Source organism: Molossus molossus, unplaced genomic scaffold, assembly GCF_014108415.1.
Source record: "Molossus molossus isolate mMolMol1 unplaced genomic scaffold, mMolMol1.p scaffold_m16_p_21, whole genome shotgun sequence".
Taxonomy (NCBI): Eukaryota; Metazoa; Chordata; class Mammalia; order Chiroptera; family Molossidae; genus Molossus; species Molossus molossus.
In genome coordinates this window covers 47,624,452-47,648,458 of record NW_023425357.1, presented here as the reverse complement: position 1 = coordinate 47,648,458, position 24,007 = coordinate 47,624,452, and the positions used below count along the sequence as shown (strand labels likewise).

The following is a 24,007-nucleotide window of genomic DNA, read 5'->3' as shown; positions in this document are numbered from 1 at the left end:
CACCCCACCACGTCCTGCTGCGGGTTCCCTGTGCGTGTGGTGGTCCTCACCCCACCGCGTCCTGCTGCGGGTTCCCTGTGCGTGTGGTGGTCCTCACCCCACCACGTCCTGCTGCGGGTTCCCTGTGCGTGTGGCGGTCCTCACCCCACCGCGTCCTGCTGCGGGTTCCCTGTGCGTGTGGTGGTCCTCACCCCACCACGTCCTGCTGCGGGTTCCCTGTGCGTGTGGCGGTCCTCACCCCACCGCGTCCTGCTGCGGGTTCCCCGTGCGTGTGGCGGTCCTCACCCCACCGCGTCCTGCTGCGGGTTCCCCACGCGTGTGGTGGTCCTCACCCCACCGCGTCCTGCTGCGGGTTCCCCGCACGTGTGGCGGTCCTCACCCCACCGCGTCCTGCTGCGGGTTCCCCGCACGTGTGGCGGTCCTCACCCCACCGCGTCCTGCTGTCGGTTCCCCGCACGTGTGGCGGTCCTCACCCCACCACGTCCTGCTGCGGGTTCCCTGTGCGTGTGGCGGTCCTCACCCCACCACGTCCTGCTGCGGGTTCCCCGCACGTGTGGTGGTCCTCACCCCACCGCGTCCTGCTGCGGGTTCCCCGTGCGTGTGGCGGTCCTCACCCCACCGCGTCCTGCTGCGGGTTCCCCGCACGTGTGGCGGTCCTCACCCCACCACGTCCTGCTGCGGGTTCCCTGTGCGTGTGGCGGTCCTCACCCCACCACGTCCTGCTGCGGGTTCCCTGTGCGTGTGGCGGTCCTCACCCCACCACGTCCTGCTGCGGGTTCCCCGCACGTGTGGCGGTCCTCACCCCACCGCGTCCTGCTGCGGGTTCCCTGTGCGTGTGGCGGTCCTCACCCCACCACGTCCTGCTGCGGGTTCCCCGCACGTGTGGCGGTCCTCACCCCACCACGTCCTGCTGCGGGTTCCCTGTGCGTGTGGCGGTCCTCACCCCACCACGTCCTGCTGCGGGTTTCCCTGTGCGTAGTGGCGGTCCCTCACCCCACCACGTCCTGCTGCGGGTTCCCCGCTAGCCTGTTGGCGGGTCCTCACCCCCACCTGCGTCCTGCTGCGGTTCCCGTGCGGTGTGGCGGTCCTCACCCCACCCACGTCCTCCTGCTGCGGGTTACCCGCACGTGTGGCGGTCCTCACCCCAACCACGTCCTGCTGCGGGTTCCCCGCACGTGTGGGGACGGTCCTCACCCCACCGCGTCCTGCTGCGGGTTCCCCTGTGCGTGTGGCGGTCCTCACCCCACCACGCCTGCTGCGTGTTCCCTGTGCGTGTGCGGTCCCTCACCCCACCACGTCCCTGCTGCGGGTTCCCGGTGCGCTGTGGCGGTCCTACCAACCACGTCCTGCTGCGGGTTCCCCGCACGTGTGGAGGTCTCACCACCGGTCTGCTGCGGGTTCCCGTGCGTGTGGCGGTCCTCACCCCACCGCGTCCTGCTGCGGGTTCCCCGTGCGTGTGGCGTCGCTCACCCCACCGCGTCCTGCTTGCGGGTTCCCCGTGCGTGTGGCGGTCCTCACCCCACCGCGTCCTGCTGCGGTTCCCGTGCGTGTGGCGGTCCTCACCCCACCGCGTCCTGCGGCGGTTTCCCCGTGCGTGTGGCGGTCCTCCCCCACCGGCGTCCTGCTGCGGGTTCCCCGTGCGTGTGGCGGTCTCACCCCACCCCGGTCCTGCTGCGGGTTCCCTGTGCGTGTGGTGGTCCTCACCCCACCGCGTCCTGCTGCGGGTTCCCCGTGCGTGTGGCGGTCCTCACCCCACCGCGTCCTGCTGCGGGTTCCCCGTGCGTGTGGCGGTCCTCACCCCACCGCGTCCTGCTGCGGGTTCCCCGTGCGTGTGGCGGTCCTCACCCCACCACGTCCTGCTGCGGGTTCCCCACACGTGTGGCGGTCCTCACCCCACCACGTCCTGCTGCGGGTTCCCCACGCGTGTGGTGGTCCTCACCCCACCGCGTCCTGCTGCGGGTTCCCTGTGCGTGTGGCGGTCCTCACCCCACCACGTCCTGCTGCGGGTTCCCCGCACGTGTGGCGGTCCTCACCCCACCACGTCCTGCTGCGGGTTCCCCGCACGTGTGGCGGGCCTCACCCCACCGCGTCCTGCTGCGGGTTCCCCGTGCGTGTGGCGGTCCTCACCCCACCGCGTCCTGCTGCGGGTTCCCCACGCGTGTGGTGGTCCTCACCCCACCACGTCCTGCTGCGGGTTCCCCACGCGTGTGGCGGTCCTCACCCCACCACGTCCTGCTGCGGGTTCCCCACGCGTGTGGCGGTCCTCACCCCACCACGTCCTGCTGCGGGTTCCCCGCACGTGTGGCGGTCCTCACCCCACCACGTCCTGCTGCGGGTTCCCCGTGCGTGTGGTGGTCCTCACCCCACCGCGTCCTGCTGCGGGTTCCCCACGCGTGTGGTGGTCCTCACCCCACCGCGTCCTGCTGCGGGTTCCCCACGCGTGTGGGGTCCTCACCCACCGCGTCCTCTGCGGGTTCCCCGTGCGTGTGGCGGTCCTCGCCCCACCGCGTCCTGCTGCGGGTTCCCCGTGCGTGTGGCGGTCCTCACCCCACCGCGTCCTGCTGCGGGTTCCCCTCGCGTGTGGTGGTCCTCACCCCACCTCGTCCTGCTGCGGGTTCCCCGTGCGTGTGGCGGTCCTCGCCCCACCGCGTCCTGCTGCGGTCCCCTGTGCGTGTGGCGGTCCTCACCCCACCGCGTTCCTGCTGCGGGTTCCCTTGCGACTTGTGGCGGTCCTCACCCCACCGCTCCTGCTTGCGGGTTCCCCGTGCGTGTGGCGGTCCTCACCCCACCACGTCCTGCTGTCGGTTCCCCGTGCGTGTGGCGGTCCTCACCCCACCACGTCCTGCTGCGGGTTCCCGTGCGTGTGGCGGTCCTCACCCCCACGGTCTGCTGCGGGTTCCCCTGTGGCGTGTGGCGGTCCTCACCCCACCACGTCCTGCTGCGGGTTCCCTGTGCGTGTGGCGGTCCTCACCCCACCGCGTCCTGCTGCGGGTTCCCTGTGCGTGGCTGGCGGTCCTCACCCACCACGTCCTGCGTGGGTTCCCTGTGCGTGTGGCGGTCCTCACCCCACCGCGTCCTGCTGCGGGTTCCCCGTGCGTGTGGCGGTCCTCACCCCACCGCGTCCTGCTGCGGGTTCCCCGTGCGTGTGGCGGTCCTCACCCCACCGCGTCCTGCTGCGGGTTCCCCGCGCGTGTGGCGGGCCTCACCCCACCGCGTCCTGCTGCGGGTTCCCCGTGCGTGTGGCGGTCCTCACCCCACCACTTCCTGCTGCGGGTTCCCTGTGCGTGTGGCGGTCCTCACCCCACCGCGTCCTGCTGCGGGTTCCCCGCGCGTGTGGCGGTCCTCGCCCCACCGCGTCCTACTGTCCCGATGTGTGTGGCGGTCCTCACCTCACCGCTGTGTGTGGAGAGAGCCAGAGCAGTCACTGTCGCATCACGTTTGTGCACACGTGCTTCACGCTCACGCAGGCTCCCCCATGGCTGCAGGCTCCGCACAGGGCGCAGGCACAGCAGGGCGGCAGCCATGTGTCTGGCTGCACAGCACACACCCCAAAACTTTGTGGCTTAGGACAATAGCCGGGGGTTCTCTCTCAGTTTCTGCAGGTCAGGAAGGTAGAGCCCACGGAGATGGTGTCTCTGTTCCACGGTGTCCAGGCCAGTGGTTCTCAGCTCGGGCACCTCTGCCCACAGGGGACATTTGGCCATGTCTGGAGGCATGTCCTGTTGTTACACCTTGGGGGTGGTGCTGGTACCTAGAGGGTAGAGGTCAGGGATGCTGCAACCAACCGTCCTGTGTGCACAGGGCCCCACACAAGAATGACCTGGCCTAGAGTGTCGGTGTGTGAAGGTGGAACAGCCCCGGCCTGGCCCCCTACTGCACCCCCGTGAAGCCTACTCGCACGTCTGCCGGCCAGAACACCTGCGCGTGACCTCTACACGTGACCTGGGCCTCCTCAGCAGGGTGGCTGGGTGCCCAGGGCACGAGTCAGGCGGAAGTCACCTGGCCTCCTGTGCCCTCGTCTGGCACTTTCTTAAGTTCCGTTGGTTGAGGATGTAGTCACAGAAGCCCCACCCAGACCCCAGGGGAGCAGAAACAGGCCCACATCTTTCTAGAAGTGGCCAGATGCTGGCAACCACGCCAGAGTGCAGGTGCTGTGGGGCTGCTCTGGAAAGTGTGGCCTGCCCCCCAAGTCAGGCCCTTCCCTCCCCAAGGGTCAGGGAGCCAGCGCGCCTGGACGGCCTCACCCCCTGGGGACTGTGTCAGGTCATTGCTGCCTGCGCCGTTCTGTCTGTCCTGTGGGGGCGGAAGGGACAGTAGCAAAGAGTAAAGATGAGCAGGAGTGGAAAGCGGAGGTAGGGCCAGCGGGACGCCATGAGGTGAGGACCACCAAGGAGGTGGGGCTGGCCCTGCACAGGCAGCGGCTCTTGGCTGGGTGGTGGTTTGAGCCGGTGAGGAAGACTCTGACTGGGAAGATGACTCCACCCCAGTCTGCCCAGCCCTGTGACGTGATCTGTGAAAGGCTGAATTTGGCCTGCAGAAGCCAGCTCAGGTTTGTCAGTGTCAGAGCGGGGTCACGAGAACACCCAGCGCCTGGCAGTCGGGCTGTCTGGAACACCCCCTTGTCATGATCATCTCATGTAGCTCTTTCAGGCTCGAGTGCAAGGGTCGCAGGGCCTGTCCACGGAGGTCTGGCTTCCATCCTAGTGTTTTTATGATAATAGCACGTATTAACACGTAACGTGCTCTGTTTTGACTGTCTCCTTTTGTACGAAATCAGTGGTCTTGGAGAAAGACGAGTTCATGTCTCGCTTTGTTGCAGACTTGGCCCAGCAGGCGGACTTCCTGGAGGCCATCAGCAGCGCCTTGAGGGCCCTTTTGCAAACAATGGCCTCCAAGCACATTTCTCAGGTAAGGTGCTGACAGTTTTCATGTGAAATCAGCCAGGAGTGTATTACAGAGGCACATTTGTTACTTCACTGTTTAAGTCCTTGTTTCTGTTACAGTGACACTTGTGGAAAGAAAGCGAGTGTTTGATGTGAAACGTAAAACCTTTTCCTTCTCCCGCCGCTCCACCAACACACAGGTTTTTCCTTGGTGCTGTTTCTCCTCTTTGCAATCCTCACCGAGGAGATTTCTCCATTTATCTCCAGATAGAGTGCGAGGAGGAGGGAGGGAGGGACAAACAGACATCGGTGTGAGAGAGACACATCGATTGGTTGCCTCCCACACGACCCCGACCAGGGCCTGGGACCCAACCGCAACTGAGGTACGTGCCCTTGACCCTAAGACTCTTTGGTCTGTGGGCCAATGCTCTGACCGCTGAGCCAGACCAGCCAGGGCAAGGCACTTCTTACTTGATGTAGGTGTTGTAACTGTCTCTCTGCATGTCCTTTGTTTTCTTAAAAACATGTTATTGCCGATGTTTTCAGGCAGGCCCCCTGACCCTCCACAGCGATCCACCTCGCCTCCGTGCTAGGTGCCTTATCCCTGGAATGTTTACTTCATTTTTTTTTTAATTTGTTTTTTTTTTTATTGATTTTAGAGAGAGAGGAAGGGAGAGGGAGAAAGAGAGAAACATCGATGAGAGAGAACATCGATTGGCCGCCTCCTGCATGCCCCCCACTGGGGATCGCCCCACAACCTGGGCATGTGCCCTGACCAGGAACCGAACTGGCGACCTCTTGGTGCAGGGTCGACGCTCAACCACTGAGCCACACCCGCCGGGCAGGAATTTTTTACTTTCTATTAAGGATGTTTTCAAACATTCCTAAAGCAAAGATAGCAGTGTCTTGTGAGGTCAAGGTGGGGGTGTGATGGGCCTGTGGGTCCCCGTGTCGGCGAGCTGCCCACACCTGTGTTCCTGGTCCATCCCTCTCCCGGCGTGTTTGCATTTGCTTCCCGAAGTACTTCAGCACCATCGTGTATTCCACCCGCAAATACCGTATTATGTCAGTAATAGAAAATGAATTTTTTAAAAACGTAGCCACAGTAGCATTACCCCAAGCCCTCAAATTAACAGGCGTTCCTCAGTTATCATTGATGTGCAGTCTGAGTTCATCTTCCCTCAGTCACCTGCGCCCCCGACCCCCTCCGGGCGCTCCCTGTGCCTCGAAGGTTCTGTGGGCCCTCCTCCTCCTCACTGGTCCTGTCATCGGGGACTCCAGGTGACGTCACTGTCCCGGTGACCTGGCCTCGCAATTCCCGGGCCTCCTGTTCCCCAGCGGCCACGTCGTCCTCCCTCCCCTGGCCTCTCCATGGCTTTGCCTCTAGGTCAGAGCATCTCAGACTCCATCCTGCCCCAGAGCTCACGGGGAAAGTCTGGTGTTTTACTGTTGGCTGTAGCACACACCGTTGGCTTCTCGTATCTGCTCTTTTTTTTGTTTAGATAGAGTGAGAGGGGGAGAGAAAGAGAGAGAGAGAAACATCGACATGAAAGGGACACATCGAGTGGCTGCCACCCACACGACCCAACCGGGGCCGGGGTCAAACTGCAACCGAGGCACGTGCCCTTAGCGGGAACCGAACCCGGGTCTCTCTGGACCGCAGGCCGACGCTCCAACCGCTGAGCCAAACCAGCCAGGGCCTTATCTGCTCTTTAAACGTTCCTTTGTATATTTGACAGTTTTTTTCAAGAACGTAACTGGACTCTTAGCCTCTGTGAAACGGAAGTCGTCCCGATGCCAGGCCTGCTGAGCGGCGATGGGGGGGAGCAGAAAACCTCTACTGTCGGGCTTACAGGAGGAGGAAGGGTTTTCATCGATTTGCCATGGTGTTCAGGCAGTAATTTACTGGGTCAGCCTGATGTTTATAAGAAATTACTCAAAGCTCAGGCTCAGTTAATAATAAGTTATTCATATATAGTAAGGTCATAAATTCTCAGGCTGGCTGTGTATTCAGCATGAGCTTCGAATTTTAGAGCCAGAGGAGCTTGGCTCTCGAACGCTCTGTAAGGAGAGAAAACCGAGGGCACAACTTGCCGAGGGACAGCTGTGGGCCCGACACTGCCCTGCTGCCGGCCGTGCTCACCCTGTGGCTCCTCCGGGGGCCCGGACCGCGGAGCTCGCCAGCGGTGGGGCAGCGCACCGTCTTCACGCCGCCTCGCCCAGCTCTGCGGGCGCCGCGCGGGGTTTCCGGCAGGCTGTCCCTGACTCAGACACGAGTTCGGTACCACATGGCTCGGGACCGTTATACACAACGAGCCCACATCCCGAGCGCGCGACGTGCAGCGTTGAGTCCCCCCAGCCACTCTGATGCGCATCCTCCCCAAGTTGCAGACAGAAACATGGAGGGTTTAGTGGGCTCAGTCACCTATGCTGGGGTGCCAGGTGGTAAACAGTGGGGCTGGGATTCGAGCCCAGGACGTCAGACCCCAGGTCCCAAGCCTTTGCTCCCCACCCTGTGCTGCTTCTCACTGGCAGCAAGACGGCTTCTCACAATACTGTGTCCACACGCGCGTGCAAATCAGCTCACACGGGAGAGGTCACCGCATGGTGAATGGTAGTTTAATGGTGTGCAGTCTCTCATCGTTCACCAAAACACACCTCAGAGTTCTTACCGTGTACGGACTCAGCCGATTTTATTGAAGCCACGTGATCTTACTACACTTCAAACTCCTTCGGTGATCAGTGCTAAAAGGAAATGAGAATCTTTAGTCTGGTACATCTGAACATCATCTTCAGATGACACTAGTGGGAAGTGAAGCCCTTGCAGACTCACAGCGAGGGTGGGTTGTGATGACGGACACCAGCAGGCCTCGCCTCCCCTCAGCTGTGAACATGTGACGGCTTCTGTGCCGAGAACTACGTCCTCGGAACCAGGCAGCCGCTGTGTGGCCCCCTAAATGCTCTCGTGTCCTCTCCCAACAGTGCATGGCCCCGGAGCAGCTGATGACACTGTGCAGAGTGGGCGCTCAGAGTGGCAGCGTTGGAGTGAGAGTGAACGTGGTCGGCATAGCGGGGAGCACGGGCAGCGTCCTCGCCAGAGAAGATGGTACACTTGAAGTCCTTAAGGTGACGCCACCTGCTTCCAGCTGAAGTGTTCAATGAGGGGAACGGGGAAGAGCCCCGTTGGGGTGGGCTTTGACGGACTCCCGTGGACGTCACGGGAAGAGCCCCTGACGAGAAGCTGCTCATCCTGAAGGAGCTCAGCCAGACACCCCCGTGGGCTTGGTCTGACTCCGTGAGCCAGATGGGGACTTGCAAAGCCGAGTCGCATTCTGCCACTTAACTTGACTCCAGAGATTCTTTTTCAGAAGTAGACCCGTCTGCAGTGAAGGGCCTGGCTCAGGGCTGTGGGTGGCCTTGGCCTTCGCTGTGCAGGGTACGGACATGCCCTGTCCTGCCGGCGAAGGAGCCTGCACGCCCGGCCAGCCCGCCGGGAACTCGGCCCTGGTGCTCGGGACAGGGACAGGGTGGCAGTTTCCCACACGGTGCCGATCGCTGCTCCGGTGTTGAGGACCGACAGGAAAGAACCCGACTAGCATACAGTCCTTTTTTTCCTTTATTGTTGAAAGCGTCACAGGTGTCCTCCCTTTTTCCCCATTGACCCCCCTCCCCGCTCCCTCACCCTCCTGCTTTCCCAGACTGTTGTCTGTGTCCGTCAGTTCCTCTTAATCTGCTGAGAATTCTACCATGATGACTGACATCTTTAAGTCCTCGTTTTGAACAGGTGACGTATGCACGTAGCAAAGCCTTTAGAAAAGTAGGAAAGAACATGTAGTGAAAAGACCCGTCTCCACCCCTTAACTTCCAGCCCCTCGGCTCAGGCAGCGCGTTATCCGTCTTCCGCATCGCGCCAGGGGTTCGAGGTTTGCACACACAGTGAGCGAGAGAGGCTGTGTGACCACGGGTGCGTATGCATCACAGACCTGTGTGGTGGGGGGGTCGCTTCCCCCTTAAGACTAGAATTTCCAGGGCCTGCTTCAGGGACAGCAAGTTTCTCTCAGACATAACGTAAGATTTCAAACATGTTTTTATTTAGTCCCACTTCAGGCATGAAGAAAACAAGAGTACAGTGCTCCTGTGTACTCACCAAGCATACTCAGCAGTCAGCAGTGTTCTGTGATACGTGCTTCACGCAGTTTCTTTGCTGGGTGTGTTCACGTGAATTAAAGACGTCGTGGTATTTTGCCCTAATTGGTTTCTATGCATGTCCGAAATAGAGACAGTTTCTTATGTGACCACCATTGTCACACCTTACACAGTAACAGGCATTTCTTAATATGTCTGATACCTGGTAGATACCCAGATTTTTCTAGTTGTTCCAAAAATACCTATTTGGTTTAGACCAGCACCTAAGTGAAATCTGTGTGTCATGTTTGGTCTGTGGTCTAATCCTCTGTTATTCTAGAACATTTCTCCCCAGCACCACGGGCCGCTCACTACCCAGCACCTGTTCCTTAGTCCTGGCCCGATGTCCCACAGGGCAGCCAGCCTCCTGGACCTGTGCGGTGGCTTCGCGTGTGGAGCTCGGTCCCCTCCCTCCGTTTCCTGCAGACTGGCAGTGCACTCTGAGGGCTGGATGAGATGAGGCTTAGATTCAGCTTTTTAATATGATGCTGTGTGCTTCCCATTATGTAGGGTACTGAGTCGAAATACTGCCTTGGAGGTTTTCTGGACACTTACGTTCAGATGAGGAAACTGAGGCCCAGAGGGGTTAACGAACTGTCGAAGGGCCGCCTTGTTACTTACAGTGGAGCTGGAGTTTGGGGTCAGCTTTTCCACTGCGCCGCCCATAACCAGGTGTGCACCCCTCAGACAGGAAGGGGAGGCAGGGCAGCCGAATAAACCGAGTTCACTCCCGAACACCTCTTTGCAGGCTGGAAGGGTCTGTGTGTTAGCGTGCCAGTTGTGAGAAACGGGCGGATATTAAAATCAGCACAGCGAGGCAAAGTGGGATTGTGTTGTGTTCAATTTCTTTAAATTGTCTTTGAGTGTTTTTCATTAAAATTTAAAAGCAGGTTTTTTTGTTACAGATAATATTTCTATGCATCTTGACACCATGAGAAAAGCGTTTTTGAGGGAGATGGGGGAAATTTTAATAATTTCCTAGATCAATCTTTCATACATCATTTATGGACCTTAATTCATTTTATTTAGGAATATAAATTCTAATATGTTTCATTTATCTTGCTTATATTATACTTGGTGTATTTCTAAATCTGTGTTAAGTCTTTAGTCTTTTAAAAGTTTTACTTTTTCCCTGGCATCATCATACCACATGTTGGCATAGACCGCTAGCGGTGCCTCGGAAACTCACCCGAGAACGCTGCTCACCGCGCTGTTTGTTGTCTCCAGACCATCGGCTGCTTTCTGCTGGAGGTCGCCACCAAAGACCCCTCGCTGGTCGTAGCGGGAGAGGCTCTGGACGCCCTGTTCGACGTGTTTGCCGATGGCAGAGAAGCCGAAAGGGCCTCGGTTCAAATTCGTTTGCTGTCTACCCTGAAAGAATTCCAGCCAGTCTTCAAGATGAAGGTATGAGGCGGTTGTGCTTAGAAATCCTTGGGCCTCAACATCCCGTGGCAACGGTGTGTGCAGTCCCCCCAGCCACCTCCGGGGTGCCGTGAGCACTCGGCCCCAGGTCTGTGAGCTGCTGGGCTGAGTCCGAGCTCGGTTACCCCAGAAATTTCAGCCACTGACCTGAGCCAAATGGCGTCCAGCTCGTTCTCCTTTCTGGGAGTTTGGTGATGTCAGCAGTGCTTCTGTGTGAGTGCTACGCTCTGCCTGCAAGCTCTGCATGTCTTAGCTTGATGTGTGTCATGCAGCACGTCACAGGTTGATTTCATGTCTATGCCCTTTGGTGCTCTGAAAAAAGGCAACTCCCGGCTGGTCCGTGGTGGGGTGTACTAGAGAATGTTGCTACTTTCATTAGCTGTTTGACTTACTGTTTCGTCAGAAGCAGCAAAGCTAACTTTGAGTCAAAAAATAATTTTCCAAACATTTTCAAAATAACTTTCAATGTTTCTCCTGCTTTGGTGGCATGGGGGTGGGTGGGCCAGGTGGGGTGACACCAAGGACCTTAAAACAGCCTGAATCACATGCTTCTGCATGTGCTCTTCTCCCATCCAAATCTTACGTTCTTATTGTCGTTTCTCAAAATAAAAATACTTACACTTTTTGCCTTTAGATTTTATTTCATTTTAATTTTTTTATCCTCACCCGAGGACATTTTTGCATTTATCTTCAGATAGAGCAGGGGGGGGGAGAGAGAGAGAGAGAAACATCACTGTGAGAGAGACACATCGAGTGGTCACCAGCCACACAACCCCAACTAGGGCTGGGGATGAACTGCAACGTAGGTACGTGCCCTTAGTGGGAACCGAACCCAGGACTCTCTGGGCCAACACTCTAACCACTGAGCACACTGACCAGGGTTTGCCTTTAGATTTTAAATTCAACATTTGCTTATAAATCTTTGTTAGGAGAGTCCTGGCCGGCTCATTGAGCAATGGTTAGAGCATCAGCCCTCGGACTGAAGAGTCTTATGTTTGATTCCCAGTCAAGGGCACGTACCTGGGTTGCAGGTTCAATCCCCAGCCCTGTCAGGTCCTGTGGAGGCAACCAATAAATGTCTCTCTCACATCAATATTTCTCCTTCTCTCCCCCTCTCTTCCTCCCTCTCCCTCCCTCCCACTATATCTAAAAATCAATGGAAAAATATCCTCAGGTGAGAATTAACCAAGAAAATCTTTGGTAGGAGAATAGAGGTTTTGATGGAAAATTATCTTGTTTGTTGTTGTTTTCCAATATGCATTTCTTTGATCTGACAAGCTTCTCATGCAGAATTCAGGCCTCGTGGAGAGAACTGTGACAAGTTTTAGGTGTATATAATTGTATGTCTAAAAATCTAAATTTTCTGAAAATTTTTTAAGACATAAAAAAATAGTTTTTTTGCCCTGGCCAGTTTGGCTCAGCAGTTGGAGCATCGGCCTGTGGACCAGGGAGTCCCGGGTTCGGTTCCCACTAGGGGCACGTACCAAAAAAAAAAAAAAAAAAGTTTTATTTTCCAGAAGAAAGTAAACTAGAAACCTCGGCCATGCACATTTTCTCCCATTTCATCTACAGGGTGTTGGTTTAAGGATGTTAACATTGGTTTGTTTTCAACGTTAGTTTTGGCATGTTGCATTTAAAGACTTAGGCATAGCCCTGGCCGGTTTGGCTCAGGGGTTACGCAGTGGTTCTCAGCCTTCCTGAGCCGCGGCCCTGTGATGCAGCTCCTGTTGTCTGCGGGCGTATCTCATGTGGGCGACCCGCCTGGAGACATAGAGGAGCGATGTCTCGGTTCCTAAGACCATCGGAAATACGTCTTTTCCTGTGCTCTTAGGCAACCCCTGTGAAAGGGTCGTTCGACCCCCAAAGGGGTTGCGACCTACAGGTTGAGAACCGCTGGTTAGAGCATCAGCCTGTGGACCAGAGTCTCCGGTTCGTTTCCCACTAAGGGCATGTACCTCGGTTGCAGTTTGTCCCCAGCCCCGGTTGGGGTTGTGTGAGCAGCAGCCACTCGATGTGTCTCTCTCACATTGATGTTTCTCTCTCTCTCTTCCTCCCTCTCTCTCTTTTCCTCCCTCTGTCTCTTCTGCTCTATCTGAAGATAAATGCAAAAATGTCCTTGGGTGAGGATTAAAAAAATAATAATAATAAAAATAAATAAAGACGTAGGAATACAGGCTAAACTTTACTGAGTGGAGAACGTCACCGGTAGTGACTTCATACTTGGGGTGGGGGGAACCGAGCAGTTTACTCTGACTCGTGTGTTGTTGAAGCCTGTAGTTGTTTGTTTGGCTTTTGTTTTGTTTGTTATTGAGATATAATTCACATGTGACACTGTCTTCGTTCCCAGGGGACAAGGGAATGATCTGGTGTGCTTAGATATTGTGAAGTGATCACTGTAGTGAGTCTAGTTCATACCCGTCACCTCACAGAGACACAGAATGTTCTCTTGTGAGAAGAACTTTTAGGGTCTACTCTCAGCACCTTTCGAATGTGCAGGACGGTGTTATTAACGTCGCCCCGTGCTGTCGTGACATCCCGGGACTCACCGATCGTGTTGCTGGAAGTCTGTGCCTTTCGACGCCCTTCACCGTCTTGTCCCCCGAAGCTGGTCCGTTTTCTAAGCAGTGAGCGGTCTTCTCCCGCCGCGCCCCGTCCTCGCCGGCGAACTGAGTGGCGAGGCTCGGCCAGCGGCTCTCAGCCTGTGGGTCGCCACCTTTGGGGCCGAACGACCCTTTCACGGGTCGCCTAAGACATAACAGTAGCAAAATTACAGTTATGAAGTAGCAACGAAAATAATTTCGTGGTTGGGGGTCCCCACAATGTGAGGAACTGGATTAAAGGGCCGCGGCCTTAGGGAGGTTGAGAGCCGCTGCAGAGGAAGCAGACAAATGTCCGGTAGCATTTCCCCCTTCATTACCCAGAGGGAGCACAGACAGTCAGTCCTGCACCGTGTGTTTTACTAACACCATCTCCTAGTGAAGTTTCCATACCAGTACAGGGAGAGCACCCCGTTGTCCTGAAGATACAGGCCCTTCAGACTCCTGCAAAAGGGGTCCGCAAGGTGAGCAGAAAATATCCCACTACCCTGCGAGGAGAGCAGACTTCGTTAAACTCGGAATCCATGGCTTGCAGAGGAGGAGTGTAGACAGTGAACTAGGGAAATGACCGCTAACCTCGGGAGGTTGGTTGTTCTGATTGAGTTTCCTACTTAATATGCATCACTATGCCCGGCTGGTGTGGCTCAGTGGTTGAGCGTTGACCCTGCACCAAGAGGTTGCTGGTTTGATTCCTGGTCAGGGCACATGCCCAGGTTGTGGGCCGATCACCGGTGGGGGGCATGCAGGAGGCGGCCAGTCGATGTTCTCTCTCATCGATGTTTCTATCTCCCTCTCCCTTCCTCTCTCTCTAAAATCAATAAAGAAGAAACAAAAACAATATGCATCACTATGGCAGTGATATTTTTTTTTCTTTATTGATTTTTAGAGAGAGAGGAAGGGAGAAGGAGAGAGAGAGAAGCATCAACGAGCAAGAACATCAACTGGCCGCCTCCTGCATGCCCCTCACCGAGAGGATGTGTCCTGACCGGGAATCGAACTGGCGGCTTCTTGGTGCAGGGTCGACGCTCAGCCACCGAGCCACACCAGCTAAGCTGGTTCTCTATTTGAAGCTCCTTTGTGAGCGAGGCTGCAATTGCAATAAAGGCTGTTATTTATCCCTGAACTGCATTTAAACAAAATACAGTGCGTGTTACTACAGAACTTCTCCAGACCAGTGGCTCTCAAAGTGCCCTGGATCAGCACCTGGTGACTCATCTCAAGTCACATGCTCAGGCCTCATTCCTCACCTGCTGAGAAGGGGGAGCTCTCAAAGGGGCCCCCACTCTGCTTTGTAACTAGCTTTCAGATGGCACTGTTGTGCACTGACATGTGAGAACCAAGGCTCTAGACCCCAGGTGAGGGCCGGTCCACATACCGAGTGACAGTTTCTCTTCAAGTCGTCAGTGGAATCGTTCTTGTAAGTGTCATTTAAAAGGTGCACAGGCTTCAGAAAAAGAAACCTACAACAAAACAAAAAGAGCTGACCAAGGCCTGGCCAGGTTGCTCAGTGGGTGGAGCATGGTTCCATACACCAAAAGGTTGCAGATCCCATGCCCATCAGGGCACACATCCGGGTTTCGGGTTCAATCCCCAGGCATGGTATGTAGTAGGGGCAACCAACCAGTGTTTCTCTTTCACATCGATGTTTTTCTCTCTCTCTCCTTCTCCCTTCCTTTTTCTCTAAAAACAATGAAAACATGTCCTTGGGTGAGAATTAAAAAAAAGAAAAATAAAGACAACTGAGTGGAAGAAGATATTTGCAAAGAGTATTTCTGATGAGGGGCTAATATCCAAAATATATAAAGAACTCACGCAACTCAACAACAACAACAAAATTTGATTTAAAAAATGTGGGGAAGACCTGAGTACTTTTCCCAAGGAAGACAGAGAGATGATAGAAAAAGATGCCTAACCTCACTGGCTCTAAGGGAAGTGCAGATCTAAACCACAGTGAGATACCACCTCACACCTGTCAGAATAGCTACTATCGCCCGGCCAGTGTGAGTCAGTGGTTGAGCGTCAACCCTGCATCAGGAGGTCACCAGTTCGATTCCTGGTCAGGGCACATGCCCAGGTTGTGGGCCCGATCCCCAGTGGGGGGCATGCAGGAGGCGCCCAGTTGATGTTCTCTCTCATCAATGCTTCTGTCTCTCTCTCCCTCTCCCTTCCTTTCTCCCTATAATCAATAAAGGAAGGAAAAGCATTTTTATTTTATTTATTTATTTTTTATCCTCACCCGAGGACATTTTTCCATTTTTTGTTCAGATAGAGCAGGAGGGAGAGAAAGGAAGAGAGAGAGAGAGAAACATCGATGTGAAGGGACACATCGAGTGGCTGCCACCCGCACGACCAACCAGGGCCGGGGACAAACTGCAACCGAGGTACGTGCCCTTAGCGGGAACCGAACCTGGGTCTCTCTGTACCGCAGGCCGGCACTCCAACCGCTGAGCCAAACCGGCCAGGGCGGAAAAGCATTTTTAAATAAATAAAATAGAATGGCTACCATCAGTAAGATGAGAGAGAACGTGGGAGATGCTGTGGAGAAAAGGGAACCCTCATACAGTTGGGGGGGATCTAAATTGGTGCAGCCACTTTGGAAAACAATACGGAGTTTTCTAAAAATATTAAGACTACAGGTACCATGTGACCCAGCAATCCTTCTAGGTAGCTACTCCCCAATTTTTGAAAATTTTTATTGAATTTATTGGGGTGACATTAGTTAATAAAAATTATATAGGTTTCAGGTGTGCAATTCTATATGTATCATCTGTATATTGTATTGTGTGTTCACCACCCCACGTCAAGTCTCCCTCCATCACCATTTATCCCCCCTTCCCCCTCTTCTCCCTCCATCCCCCTTTCCCTCTGGTGAGCACCACACTGGTGTCTGTGTCTGTGAGTTATTTGTAAAGATATACAAATACCTTTACATATATCCCCTATGTTCATGGCAGCATTGCTCACAATAGCCAAAACATAGAAAAAACCTAAGTGTCCTTCCCACGGATAATTGGATAACGATGATGTGGCAACATATACACAGTGGAATACTACTCAGCCATAAAAAATGATGAAATATTGTCATTTCTGACAACATGGTTAGGTCTTGAGCATATCATCCTAAGTGAAATAAGTCAGATGAAAAAGGACAGAAATCATATATAATTTCACTCATGTGGGATATAAACCAGAAAACAACAAACTCATAGAGAGAGCCAACAGTGTGGTGATTATCAGAGGAGAAGGGGGTGCAGAGAGGGTAAAAGGGGTTAAATATATGGTGATGGGAGGTGAGTAGACTTTGGGTGGTGAGCATACAATGCATTACACAGATGATATATTACAGAATTGTACACCTGAAACTTATATAATGTTATTAACCAATGTCACCCCAATACATTTAAATTTAAAGGTGCACAATCTTTGTTAACTTATCTTTTTTTTTTTAATCCTCACTCGACATTTTTCCATTTTTTGTTCAGATACAGTGGGAGGAAGAGAGAAACATCGACGTGAAAGGGACACATCGAGTGGTTGTCACCCACACAACCCAACCAGGACCGGGGACAAACCAAAACCAAGGCATGTGCCCTTAGCAGGAACCAATCCTGGGTCTCTCTGGACCTCAGGCTGATGCTCTAACCACTGAGCAAAACTGGCCAGGGCTATTGTTTATATTTTTCTTCTTCTCCTTCAAGAAGACCCTTCAACATTTTATATAATTCTCGTTTGGTGGTGATGAACTCCTGTAGCTTTTTTTTGTCTGGGAAACTTTTTTTTAATCCTCACCTGAGGATATTTTTCCATTTATCTCAGATAGAGTGGGGGCAGAGAGAGAGAAACATCCATGTGAAAGCGACACATATGCTGGTTGCCTCCCACACGATTCCGACCAGGTCTGGGGTCGAATCACAACCAAGATATGTGCCCTTGACCGGATTCGAACCCAAGACTCTTTGGTCCACTGGCCAAGGCACTAACTGCTGAGCCAAACCGGCCAGGGCTCTTGTCTGGTGACTCTTTTTATGTCCATTGATTCTAAGTGATAGCTTTGCAGGATACAGTAATCTTGCTTGTAGGCCCTTGCTTTTCATCATCTCGAATATCTCTCAGAAAGCTTCTTTTGAGAAATCAGCTGACAGTCTTATGGGAGCTCCCTTGTAGGTAACGAACTGCTTTTCTCTTGTTGCTTTTAATATTCTCTCTTTGTCTTTAACCTTTGGCATTTTGATGATGATGTGTCTTTGGGTTCATCTTGTTTGAGACTCTCTGTGCTTCCTGGACTTTTATGTCTGTTTCCTTCACCAAATTAGGGAAGTTTTCTGTCATTATTTTTTCAAATAGGTTTTCAATTTCTTGCTCTCTCTCCTCTGTTTCTGGCACCCCCATGATGCGAATGTTGGCACGCTTGAAGTTGTCCCAGAGGCTCTTTACACTATCCTCATTTTTTTAATTCTTTTTTCTTTTTGCTGTTCTAATTGGATGGTGGTGTTTTTGTTTGTTTGTTTTTGCTTCCTTATATTCCAAATCGATGGTTTGTTTCTTGGCTTTACCTACTCTACTATTGATTCTCTAAATTACTCTGTTTCATTTAGTGCCTCCTTCATTTCTTACTGGTCCTTTTTTATGTCGTCGATGTTCTCACTAAGTTCCCTGAGCAGCCTTATAACCAGTGTTTTGAACTCTGCATCTGATTGATTGCTTATCTCCATTTTGTTTAGTTATTTTCCTGGAGTTTTGTTCTTTTCTTTCATTTGGGACATGTTTCTTTGTCTCCTTTATTGGCTGCTTCCCTGTGTTTGTTTCTATGTATTAGGTAGAGTTGCTATGTCTCCTAGGCTTCCTAGGGTGGACTGTTGTACTAGGTGTTCTGTAGGGTTCGGTGGCACAGCCTCCCTGATCACCCCAAATGGACCCTCGAGGTGCACCCCTAGTGTGGACTGTACACTCTTCTGTTGTAATTGAGTCTTGATTGCTGTTGGCACGTCAATGGGAGGGATTTACTCAGCCTGATCAGCCACAAGGACTGGCTGTGCCCACTGACCTCTGACCACCTTGGAGGATCAGCTGTGCAGGGCCCACCACACAGAGCAAGACTTACTTCAGCAGGGCTCTGGTACCACTGAGTCCGCTCATTGAGTGTGTCCCTTGTGGAGGTGGTTGGCTGGTGGTGTTTCGATGTGGTCTGAAGCTGTCCACTGTGCTGGCTCTGGGGCAAGGTCAGCCTCTGCCTGTGTTCTACCCGGGACCACCCGGCATAAGCTACAAAGTGATCTGCCGATGGCTGCTTCTTGTGCTGGGCTTGGAGGTGCCCAGGAAAAGCCCAGCTGTGAACCAAGGCTGGTTGCTTCTAGTGCCAGGCCTGGGGCCACTTAGCAAGAGGTATGGGGCTCACTGAGACCAGATGCTGCTTGTTTGAGAGAATTTAGGAAACTCTGAAGCAGGAGGCAAAACAGGCCAATCCTATGGTAGAGCCTCCGGAAACAGCTTGGGTGGGACTGAACGTTGGGTGGGTCAGGGCCTTAGGGAATCACCAGGGCAGGGCAAACAGTGTGAGCCAGGTTGCTGGAGTCCCGGGTATGGAGGCTCTCTGCCAGCCCTGTGGGGGAAGGGCTCCCCAAAGGAGCAATGGCCTCCACCAGCCCGTCTGTCCAGGAAAAAGCTGCCTCTCTAGCCTCCTCCCGAGGACAAGCAGCTCAGCTCCTCCCCGTGTGTATCTGGTGCTTTTCAAGCTGCCTCCCCCACAGGAGCCTGGAGGGAGCAGGTCTGAGTAAGTCCTGCTCAGGGCCTTTAAGAGGAGCTGCCTGGGCCCGCCTGTGTGGCTCAGTGGTTGAGTGTCTACCCATGCACTATAAGAGGTCACCAGTTCAATTCCCAGTCAGGGCACATGCCCAGGTTTTGGGCCAAATCCCCAGTGGGAGGCATGCAGGAGGTGGCCAGTTGATGTTCTCTCTCGTCGATGTTTCTCTCTCTCTCAAATAAATAAAGGGGGGAAAGAGGAGCTGCCCGGGATTCCAGCAGCCTCAGTCTCCCTCAGCCTCAGTTCCCGCTGAGTGATGGGGATTCTCTTCCTGGCACTGGAACCCTGAGCTGGGGGGCCTGGTGTGGGACAGGGACCCCTCACTCCTCAGGGAGGACCTTCCCAGCTGAGGTGTCCCCCTGGTTTTTATCCACCACCCTGGGTGTGGGACCAGCCCGTCTGCACCTCCGCCCCTCCTACACCTCCGCCCCTCCTACACCTCCGCCCCTCCTACCAGTCTCGATGTGGCTGCTGCTTTAATTTCCTGGTTGTAGGACTTCCATTCAGCTCGGTGTCAGGCGGTTCTGATGGATGGTTCTGTAGTTTCGTTGTAACTTTGATGTCTAAAGGTGCACAATCTTCATTTATCTTTATGACTCATACTGTATTCCATTTACCTTGGACGTGAAAATGTTTCACCTGAAACAAAATGCTTTCTTTATTTAAAGGAATTAGTAATTTACACCAAATCACATGTGATTGTTCTTTTGGCAGATACGAAAGGAAGGGAGAGGTAAATACAGTCCGGATCAGCTGTGTGTTCTCAACAATGTGAGGATGAACTTGAGAAGGTTTGTTGCTTATCAAGAAACTGTTGAAAAAAGACTGACTACTTGAACCATTGAGAGAGAGGGCCTCTCTTGCCCCAAAGTGCTCACCGCTAAAGGGTTCCCTTTGCCTGTGTGAATTTCCGAAAGCGGTTTTAATCGCCTGTATTCTGTATATTAATTGGACGTTCCTAAGAACTTCGAAACCTGCCTGAAAGCGTCCTTCAACTCTGGGATCCGGGCGGCGTTTCCTGCTCTCTGGATGACGTTCCCTGCACGCTCCTGTCACTGGAACCCGGGAGAGTGGAAACAAAGGAATCTCAGGTTCTTCACTGACTTTTGCAAAAGGAAAATCTCAAGACATCGCTTGGATGCTCTTTTAGGTCAGCATCACTTTATATTAGCTGTATTTTTAACTGAAATTTGAAGACAAGCTTTATACAGTGTTTTTGGTATGAAGTGTGTTAATTATGTTTACCTTTCGTGAAGTGAATGAATTGAATGTGTACGCCACTATTTAGTAGACATGCGAATGAGGTCATTGTCATCCTCTGTAAACAGAGCGTATCAGTTACTGCTTTGTAACCTCATTCCTTATTTAATTTGATATGGAATCAGAATTGGGGGAAAATATTTTTTAATAAATAACTTTTTAATTGAAAGCGTTGTGTCCTATGCGATCTTTTAAAAATACCAGATAGTTCTTTTCCTAGGCGTTTGCCTGCCAGTGCACGTAGCTTTGAATATCTGTGAGATACTAAAAATAAAATGTGCGTCAGGAGTCTCCAGCATTACTCTCAATGTCCTTGAGTTTGTGGAAACTACAGAACATTATTGAGGGAAAGTTCAGAAAACCGAAATGAATGGAGAAGTATACCATGTTCATGGATTGCAAGATGGCTTTTCTTCCCAAAGCAATCTATAAATTCAAGGCAATCCCAGTCAGAACCCTAGCTGGATTTTCTGTAGAAATTGACAAACTGATTCTAAAATTATGTAGAAAAGCAGGGACTTAAAATATCTGAAACAACTTTTAAAAAGAAGTTGGAGGACTCATGCCACCTAATTAAAAACCTAACATAAAGCTATAGTAATTGGGACGGTATGGTTTCCACATAAGGAAAGACATAGAAAAGGTCAATGGAACAAAATCAAGAGTCAAGAAATAGACCCCTAATTATATGGTCAGTGGATTTTCCACTAAGGTGGTTTGTTAATTCAACAGAGAAATAATAGTCTTTTCAATAAAGGGTGCTAAAATAACTTTTAATTTATGTCTTGCCTGAATGGTGTGGCTCAGTGGTTGAGCATCAACCCTGCACCAAGAGGTCGCCAGTTCAATTCCCGGTCAGGGCACATGCCCAGGTTGTGAGCCCGATCCCCAGTGGGGGCCATGCAGGAGGCTGCCAGTTGATGTTCTTTCTTATCAATGTTTCTATCTCTCGCTCTCTCTCCTATCCTCTCTCTCTAAAATCAATAAAATAAAATATATTGCCCTGGCCGGTTTGGCTCAGCGGTTAGAGCGTCGGCCTGCGGTCCTGAGAGACCCGGGTTCGGTTCCCGCTAAGGGCGCGTACCTCGGTTGCAGTTTGTCCCCGGCCCTGGTTGGTTGTGCGGGTGGCAGCCACTCGATGTGTCCCTTTCACGTCGATGTTTCTCTCTCTCTGTTCCTCTCTCTCCCTCCCACTCTACCTGAACAAAAAATGGAAAAATGTCCTCGGGTGAGGATTAAATAAATAAATAAGTAAATAAAATATATTAAAAATAAATAAAATAACTTATGTCTATGTGGAAAAAGACCATGTACTTAAGAGTCAAGGTTTAATGAAATTTGATACTTTGTACTAATTCATCGAGCACATTCTTAAGTGCATCAGCCTGGTTTTCCTGGGAGTGCAGGCCAGGGAAGCACACAGGGACCATTAGTACAGTTTGGGGCCCATCTTGATTCATGCAGACCACCAGCAGTTTTCCCACCAGAGCTTTTGTGCCTGTAGGGCCAGTGTGGGAAGTGACATTTTAGTAACAAATAAAAATTGTGAAAATAGTTCTTACCTTGCGGGCCCCTGTTGAAGGCTCTGTGATGTACTTTGACACCCAGTCCGGACAGGTAAGAGAACAGGAGGTCTGAAACCAAGTCTTGAAGAACCCAGTGCGAGAGGTCTGGCTGGAAGGTGAAGCAGAGAGAGAACACCTGAGAGACAGGAGAGACAGCGGAAGGTCAGAGCACGGAGTGCGGCTGTGGTTCCGAGAAGCGGGTGCGAAATGTCCACTGGTTTATGACGTGGATGTCGCCAGTGACATTAGTAAGCTACTTCCATGGTGTGATAGGGTCGGAAGTCAGATTGGAGGGAGTTGAGTTCGAGAGGTGAGGAGACCAAACTGGTGGTGAAGGGACCAGTGTCCAGAGAAAATTATGAAGGGCAAAGAGACGAGGCAGTAGCTGCCAGAAGGAGCCACAACGGTGAACGTCCTGTAAATGAATAAACGGAGGAGTTGGTGATGCACTGGAGACAGGACAGAGCAGAGGGAAATCCCAAGGTGATCCCGGCTTCCAGATTATGGAATGGACTGAAGAGTGGCCTGTTCGTCCAGGAGGGAGCAAGGCCCCAGTGGAACATACTGCACTTGGAGTTGCAGAGCATTTACCTCGAAAACCTTTTTGTTTCTTAATTTTTTTTTCCCTCTATTGATTTGAAAGAGAGAGGAAGTGAGAGGGAGAGAGAGATAGAAAGATCGATGAGAGAACATCGATCGGTCACCTCCTGCATGCCTCCCACTGGGGTTTGGCCACAACCTGGACATGTGTCCTGACTGGGAATCAAACCGGCAACCTCCTGGTGTACGGGTCGACGCTCAACCACTGAGCCACACCAGCCAGACTACCTAGGAAATCTTCATTTCCTTTTGAAGGAAGTTGGTTTCCCCCCCACTCTAACCTGGAGGCCTGCTTACTGCTTCTGTTGATAACACACACAGTTTCAAGGTCTTGGTTAATGTTTTTTTTTACCTTGTCCATTCTTTGAGTTAAAAATACACTTTAGTTTTACTATTTAACACCAAGAAGATCTTATCTCTTTATATAGTGGAAGATTCTCAAATTTTGCCCTGAGAGAGAAATTTATATCTTTAGTTGAAACTATTTTGGTCCACTTAATCTAACAATTCCTTATGTTAATGAACTGAATTGACTCAAGGTGTTTATTTTTTTTCCTGTGCAGAGTGAGAAACCATGAGCAATTGGTTTCCAGTATGGGCTTAAATGTATTTCTATCCTACCTAATATTATATAGGAATCCTAATTATGAGAACAGAGTTGCCCTAAAATTTAAACATTTTTAGCAATGTATGCCTGTCCATGAAAAAGACAAATTCTTTTTTTTTTTTATGTTCACCTGAGGACAGGAGGGGGAGAGAGAGAGAGAGAAACATCGACGCGAAAGGGACACATCGAGTGGCTGCCTCCCGCAACAACCCCCACCAGGGCCGGGGACAAACTGCAACCGAGGTACGTGCGTGCCCTTAGTGGGAACCGAACCCGGGTCTCTCTGGACCGCAGGCCGATGCTCCAACCGCTGAGCCAAACCGGCCAGGGCAAAGTCAAATCCTTTTTTGAATAAAAGAGCTACTGTCTTCAATTACATTTAGCATGAGTGAAACCAGGAAAAACACTTCCTACGGTCATTTGTAGGAACCAGTTTCCTGAGTTTGTTGAATATAAAGATAATTCAACTTATTCAAGTAAAATAGGCAGAAATGAAATGGTTTTAATGCTACAGAATTCAAGGGACAATAGATGGCGTAGTTTTCAGGGCCAGGCACAGATATGGCAGAGGAATGAGCTCACTAGGCTGTTTCAAATAGTTGAGCCCTTTTTCCTTTTTCCTTTCAAAGATTAGTATACAGAGTCAGGACATGTTTAAAATCATTACATCTTGGCCTGGCCGGTGTGGCTCAGGGTTGAGCGTCGACGCTGCACCAAGAGGTCACCGGTTCGATTCCCGGTCAGGGCACATGCCCAGGTTGTGGGCCCGATCCCCGGTGGGGGGTGTGCAGGAGGCGGCCAATCGATGTTCTCTCTCATTGATGTTTCTGTCTCTCCCTCTCTCTTCCTCTCTCTAAAATTAAAAAAAAAAAAAAAAACTATATCTTGAAAACATTACACACACTAATGAAAAAACTCCACATTCTACAATTACTTTCATGAAAATTTACATGAATTAGTGCATTTCACAATTTGATGCAATAACATGATCAACTACCCCCCAAAATTAAAGCCATATGAGAGATGGAACTTTTCACCTTTGGTCTTGGAATTATGGGTAATGTGCGTTCTGAAAAGGTCAGAAGATG

At 52.2% G+C, this 24,007-nt stretch overlaps 1 protein-coding gene across 1 annotated transcript in view; it reads left to right on the top strand.

The window, feature by feature from the left end:
* HEATR3 (HEAT repeat containing 3) overlaps positions 1-20,273 on the top strand; it is a 39,849-nt gene extending 19,576 nt beyond the window's left edge. Inside the window, exons 12-15 of the mRNA XM_036275938.1 lie at positions 4,820-4,908; positions 7,866-8,009; positions 10,296-10,472; positions 19,602-20,273. Of these exons, the coding sequence (XP_036131831.1) occupies positions 4,820-4,908; positions 7,866-8,009; positions 10,296-10,472; positions 19,602-19,724 (533 nt within the window). The 3' untranslated portion in view covers positions 19,725-20,273. The remainder of the gene's footprint in view (positions 1-4,819; positions 4,909-7,865; positions 8,010-10,295; positions 10,473-19,601) is intronic.
* The last annotated feature ends 3,734 nt before the right edge of the window (positions 20,274-24,007 follow it).